Source organism: Triticum aestivum, chromosome 4A (assembly GCF_018294505.1).
Source record: "Triticum aestivum cultivar Chinese Spring chromosome 4A, IWGSC CS RefSeq v2.1, whole genome shotgun sequence".
NCBI classification, from domain to species: Eukaryota; Viridiplantae; Streptophyta; class Magnoliopsida; order Poales; family Poaceae; genus Triticum; species Triticum aestivum.
In genome coordinates, this window is record NC_057803.1 from 69,248,910 (window position 1) to 69,255,576 (window position 6,667).

General features: G+C 43.4%; 1 protein-coding gene across 2 annotated transcripts; it reads right to left on the reverse strand.

Annotated features, from left to right (window-relative positions):
• Positions 1 to 1,305: 1,305 nt before the first annotated feature.
• LOC123085196 (peptidyl-prolyl cis-trans isomerase G) lies at positions 1,306 to 6,462 on the reverse strand. Of its 2 annotated transcripts, none has more exons than XM_044506799.1 (6): positions 6,283 to 6,462; positions 2,762 to 3,472; positions 2,562 to 2,630; positions 2,142 to 2,242; positions 1,803 to 1,871; positions 1,306 to 1,668 (listed from the first exon to the last, which is right to left on the reverse strand). In XM_044506799.1, the coding sequence occupies exons 2-6, from the start codon at positions 3,453 to 3,455 to the stop codon at positions 1,504 to 1,506; spliced, it is 1,098 nt and encodes a 365-aa protein (XP_044362734.1). In that variant the 5' UTR covers positions 3,456 to 3,472; positions 6,283 to 6,462; the 3' UTR covers positions 1,306 to 1,503. The 2 variants fall into 2 exon arrangements, with proteins under 2 accessions (XP_044362734.1, XP_044362733.1); XM_044506798.1 differs by having other exon boundaries at positions 1,306 to 1,696.
• Between the last annotated feature and the right edge of the window lie 205 nt (positions 6,463 to 6,667).

The following is a 6,667-nucleotide window of genomic DNA, read 5'->3' on the forward strand; positions in this document are numbered from 1 at the left end:
TGGTATTATTGTTTTTAAGTGTATGAAATTGTTGTGGCAAAAATATTGAAGACAAAATCAAAATTGTGTGAAAAAAATGCACTATGATCAGGCCCTACCGCCGGGGCTCGCGGCAGTAGGGTTGCACAACCTACCACCAGGGCCTCCGACGGTAGGGAGCCTCACTCCACGGCCCTAGACACTCTGACCAGAAGTGACAGTTGTTCTACGGCAGGGTTGCACACCCTACCACCGGGGCTCGTGACGGTAGGGTTGCACATCCTACCGCCGAGGCCTCTGGCGGTAGGCCGTCTGCCAGATCAGCATTTGACCGTTGGCAGGATGGCGGTTTCCATTACCCTACCACCAAAGGTGTTGGCGGTAGGCTAGGTAATCCTACCGCCGGGTTCCCTGGCGGTAGGAAAATGGTCAAATGTAAAAAAAAAATGAACCGGGATCAGATCGTGCTAAACTTGACCAAAAGGGTCAAAACATGAAATTTGCCCCCCTATTCTCGACTCACAGCACCCGCGCTTCAGGTGCGCATGCACCCTGCCCGTATGACCTCTCATCCATGGCCGACATCATTTTTCTTCAGCAGCCTCGACAAAGGCTACAAGAGCCGGCGACGGCAACTAGCCGCACTTCAAACCGATGGTGGGGCGGCCACGGATGCTGCGACGGATGACCATGGTCCCTTGGGATCGGCCGCACCCGTGATGCATGCGCCACCGACGACCAAGAGCTGATGGGGCACTAATGCTATTACCGGCATGTCACTTTGCTGGAACGGGTCGCCGGGAAGCTGCAACAACACTGACAATTGTTGGAAGCAAACGACCGTCGACTTGTTTTTTGCTGGCACTTTCATTCTTTTTTGCTGGAACCGGTCGTCGGAGAAGCTGCAACCGCGCTGTGAATTGTTGGAACCAACTATCGTCAACTTGTTTTTGCTGGTACCGTCATTTTGTTTTGATGGAACCGACACTAAATCTTGCTGGACTTGCAAGAGGCTTTGTTGCACCCCAACGGCGGTGAGATATGTTTTGTTGGAACCGGTGATTGATTTTGCTGGGAGTGGCATTTTTTCTTGCTACAGCCCAGATGAAGAGCCGACGACGGCAATCAGCCACACTTCAAACCGATGGTGGGACGACCACGGATGCTGCGACGGGTGACCATGGTCCCTTGGGATCGGCCGCATGAGCGAAGGCCCGGCCTTTTACCCTTTTTTCTGTGCTTTTTTATCCACCTAGCTCCTTTGTAACTCTCATTACAGCCTCTATCGATAGCTTATTTTTTTTAATCCGGAAACTCATATTGACATCAAAGGGCAAGCAAAGCAGACATCTAAGTGCACAAGTCCTCCCGGGTGAGAAGATACAAGTGTCAAGCAGACATAAACTGTTTATGAGACACACGATGACAATATAATAACACGTTTCTACAGTCGATGCAAAACAGGCAGCCAAAGCCAACGATGCGTGTACATCGGAGGCACTTGACACTTGCAGGCAGAGTTCCCTACAGGCCGAGACCAACGGTTCGGCCATCTCTCCGGCGCAGGCCTGCTACATAGAGTTTCTCCAGGTCGGTGTCGAGTTCCTCTTGTTTCTTGACTTCCGCCGGACCCTCCTCGTTGCCAGCCTTGCTCTCTTGAACTGAGGCAGAGGCATTGCTCTTCACACCCTGCATTAGGCCAAGGCATCCTCAGACTCTAAAAAAGTGTTAGTGCATCGCAGAGTAATGGGGTATATATGTTGTTGCTCAGCAGAATTCAGATCAGTATTATATTTCAAAATTACACATCTTGAAGGAATTACCATGAGTTTGTTGAATTTCTCTTGGCGCTCCCGATCAGAAAACAGATTTGAGTCCCAGTGAGTACTTGTCTGAAGCATTAGGACGAAGGTAAAAATATGTTGCAAAAGTATGGTATACAGGAATAGTGGAATGGAAAGAAGCAAGTTGAAAATAAATACTTCCTCCGTTCCTAAATATTTGTCTTTTTAGAGATATCAAATGGTTACCACATACGGATGTATATAGACATACTTTAGAGTGTAGATTCACTCATTTTGCTTCGTGTGTAGTCACTTGTTGAAATCTCTAGAAAGACAAATATATAGGAACGGAGAGAGTAGATGCTATCCAAGATATACCTCTGGAGGGTTACTCTTTTTGTTACCCCAGAGCAGCTTCTTCTTCTGGTCAGTGGATAGCCGCCCAGTTCCGACTCCAAATCCTACAATGTTCTTATTCACTGCAACAGAACATGCAAGGAGGTGGTCAGTCATGCATGCAAGTGGAAGATTGCATAGCTCTGATCTACCATGGAAGAGATTAACATCATAGTCATATCACTGGACCATCATGGAACCAAATTCTTGTGCTAACCAAGAAATGTTCAGCCCAACAAATATACTATACCTACTTTATTTCACACAAAACCATATTTTTAATAGGTCCACGCATCACATTCAAGAAATAGCACAGAAGAAACTAAACTAATGAAGACATGGATCCTTGAGATGGTGCAAAAATGGAAGAAAAAATATTGATAACAAACTGAGGGAACTCACCTAATTCAGCAGCTTTCATTGCTGCAACTTTTGCTGCATTCAGATCATTCATGGTTTCCTCTTTAATTCCTGATGCAGAATTAGCAGAAACTATGTTTAAGGTCAAGAAGTCCATAATCACATCTCAGTAGAATAATGCATCAGTGTGTCAGTACAAGAAATTTTCAGAACTAACAAAAAAAATCAAAATATCAACCAACCTCCTGAAGTATCCATTTCCTTGTGCTGTTCATTTTCAACATCTGGACCAACAGAACTGAATAAGCTTCTTCTCTTCTGCCTAGTTTCTAACTCAGGTTCTGCTGCGCAGCTGCTTTTCTCAATTTCCTTGCCACTTCTCTTCTTTACAGCCTCGTCCTGCTTGAACTTTTCCTTGTTTTTACTTTCACTTTCTTCTGGATACCTTCTGGAAGAGTGGGTTTCCTTTCTTAAATTAGCATCTTTCTCGTACTCTGCGACATCATGTCTATGGTATTCACGTGGGGACTCATGTTTTTCCTGATTCTTACTCCTCTGCTCTCGCTTAACAGATTTATCCCCATACCTGCTGTCGGCATTTCTCCAATCACCATGTGATCTATCAGATGTGCCATCACGCTTTGAATGATCATAGTAAGTGTCAGCCCTTGACTCCCGATCTGGCCGAGAAGTTCTAGGACGGCTCCTTTCATCATCAGCACGTTTATCATGATACCTCCTATAATCATCATGCCTCCTGGATTCACGTGATGCTCCGTAGGAATGCCTAACAAATTCATGACCTCTGCCTGGTCTGGTTTGACTATCATTCTGTAGATCTCTCACGTACTCTTTCCTTCCATAACCCTCACTCCCCTTAGAGTGGTCATCCTTGACTTCAACTGGACTACGGCTCCTCCCACGGTTACTGCTCATCTTGCACTCAGCAGTATCTATATCAATTAAACAGCAATTCAACAGTTCAATAACAGGCAGATTTACTAGATCACACTAAGGGGCAAATCTTTCTTAGCATTGATCATTATACACACTAGGGGACACTGGGTTCATACTGTATGGACCAAGGGCTTGGGTGCAATTGTGGTCACTGAAACTAACACAAGTCACAAAAATATATGGATTTTGTTTATGCAAAATGTACTTCATGGTCCAATTACATATGTATAAAATTTCAAGCTCAAATCCATTCTATGATTCTGTCTTTAGAGTGAAAAAGGTGAAAAATCTGTCAATTTGAGTTCTTACAAATGCTACTCCCTCTGTCCCACATTATAAGAGCGTTTTTGACACTTGTGTAGTGTCAAAAACGTTATTATATTATGGGGCGGAGGGAGTAGAATTTTCTCATTTTGTTACCCTGAACACATAATAAATTGGAATTCGAAATGATAATTAGGTGGAGTAAATTCAGAAGTACATCAAGATTTTAACCAGGATTTTTTCCACCATGGCAACTGCATCCTAAAGCCTTGGTTATACAATACAGCCCCTGGGATACCTTCTAGTAAAGACTCAAAGTTAAAAAATTATTACATCCATTGGCCATCACACTTGAGTTCAGTTGATATGCTAGGGTTTCACATGCCTGCGAAACAAGTGATATGCATATCATGTGGATTTGAAAAAGACTAACTAGGCGCTGCTTCTTACACTTAGAATGAAAATAACGTGATTGGGTGTTGTACTCCCTCAAATCTTCTTCCTCAAACTAAGTGGACCAATCCAAGTTGGAGAATCATATAAGAAAGGAAGCAAGAGTTCTGTGCTTGGGTGGTAAGAGTCCAAGGACCAAGGATAGGGAACTCGCCCTTAGTGTAACCACCAGCATGTGCTAATTCTAAGGTGGAAGAGGCCATGACGCTTACTGGGAGCTTTGATTACTCATTGGTTGATCCAAACAAGATACTAGCAGCAGAGCAGCAGCCATTTATAATGCGCTTAGCTTAAGAAAACTGTCCCTATCTTAAACTTACCCAGACTCCTCTTTATGATTCGACGGAAGGACACTACGCATAGCACACAAATCTAACAACATAGTTATATGGATAAATAAAAATGGGAATCCTATCCTAGTGTGTGTTTCAGAATAGATAGAGATTGTAATGCCATTAGATTTGTCATGAAAGACAGTTCGTGTGTGTTTCAATGTCTTCAATTTGATGTACTCTCTTTAGTTATTCAAAATAAAGTTGGGTCGTTTAGTAAAAGAAAAAACTAGTACATAGCTAATATTTCATGTACTGGCTTTGCTAGAAACTAGATAGCAATGTGTGGTGCACTTGGTCTTAGCTTATTCTGTGATGACGAATATCTGAGTTTGTGTGCATGTATAAGCTCATGTGTTCTCTGTATAAACTCATGTATTCTGTATGATATATGTAAATAGAAAATTACTTTTGGATCTCATGTGTGAATGTGGGTGAGAATGCTCACTTTCTAACATTATTTCTAGATGTGCAACAATCTAAAAATCAACTAGCATGCTTACAAAGTTCTGAATCTAAGTTTTTTGTGCTTGCAGATCATATGAATCAGATCAGGGACCTCCTGTTCATGGTAGATAGTGTGGTAGTAGTGTACTAAAATGACCACCCTTTAGTAATGTAAATGTACCATGGACCTCCTAAGTATGTGTAGTTTGTGTACAAAACGCCTGGGCAGTAGTAGCCACTCTCGTGCTCACAGACACTCTTCAGCTGAAGCAGGTGAAATTCAGTGTGAAACTCAGTTGACAGAAGCGCACACAGAGAGAACGAAATCAAAAATTATTTTCTCTTTTTTCTTCTGGTACTCACAACTTACTTGATATTGTTGTTTGTCAATTTTGTTCATCTGTGGTCGTTCAGTACACTCAAATGGTTCATTGTGTGATAATATATCCATTGCAACTTAGATGATCTCATGGTGGTCATGTTTTGTCCAGTGTGGAATCAGCTTGGTATAATTCTTGTTAACACCATCATCTTTTCTTTCATAAGGGAGGACAATTAAACATTGTCGATTGGATCAGTAGTCATGTGGCCTCATAGCTGAGGACTGTAGAGTCTCTATCTTTAAATGATGTTTTTATGACTGGCAATAATGTGTTCGCCATGAAATCCTTTTGCGGCACATACGCTACTAATACATTATATGTTTACAATTGTGAAGCATGGGTCGTTTGCTGGTATGCCTGCCTGAGTAGATGTCGAATTTAGTCTGCACTAGAGATTGACTATTCTAAACAACATTTTCTTGCATCCACGTAGTTAGTTTGATATAGTCTGGACTCATTGAATCATTGTTGTTGATAGGTTCCAACACTACCTTTTACTCTAAATAAAGTTGCAAATAGGTACTCTAGTTCTTATTGAGTACTGTAATCAATAAAGTTCGCTATTTTTTCTATTGTTTGCTAGGGTGCTCTGTATAGCTGAAAGCTGCGTAAATAAATCCTGTTTAATGCAAAAACAGTATTTGGTTCAGCTGCAATCTGCTCGTAAGATTTCTGTGTTATTCTCATGTTATCCAAAGAAAGAGGGGGGAAGAGATTAGAAGAGACGGGGATTGGGTGGCTCCCGTGGTCTAAGGTATGCTCTGAGTGGGCGACTGCAAGGGAAGAGAGGGAGCAGCCTGAGCGGAGGCTGCAGGTCGCCGCAGGCGACGGAAGAAGAGCAGGGGGGAGACGGAGGGAGCCGCCGCCGTCGGGGCTAGGGCGGCAGGGCTGGATGGAGAGAGGGAGGAGAAGGAGGAGGTGAGTTACCTGGGGGAAGTCCTTCGTCGTCGTCGGACTAGTCGCCGGAGGCACCGAGTCCGTCCGCTCGTGCGCCGTCACCCCGTCGCCTCGATCGGTAGGGTTCCTTCGCCTCAAGACGCAGGCCCAAATCCCGGCCGATCCCTCTCCCTTTTTTTTTAGGAACGGCCAATCGTTCTGTAATATTCCCTTCGGATATAAATGTATTTAGAACTAAAATACATCTAAATACATTCATTTCTATGACAAGTAATTTCGAACAGAGGGAGTACTCGAGAGCTGTATCTCGCGTTTAAGTCTCGACTGAAGTTTTCCTTAGAGCCACAGTATTGGCCCAGCCCATACTCGTATATACCTCGCTCGCTTTCGCTTCGGCTTCCTATGGTTTTTTCGT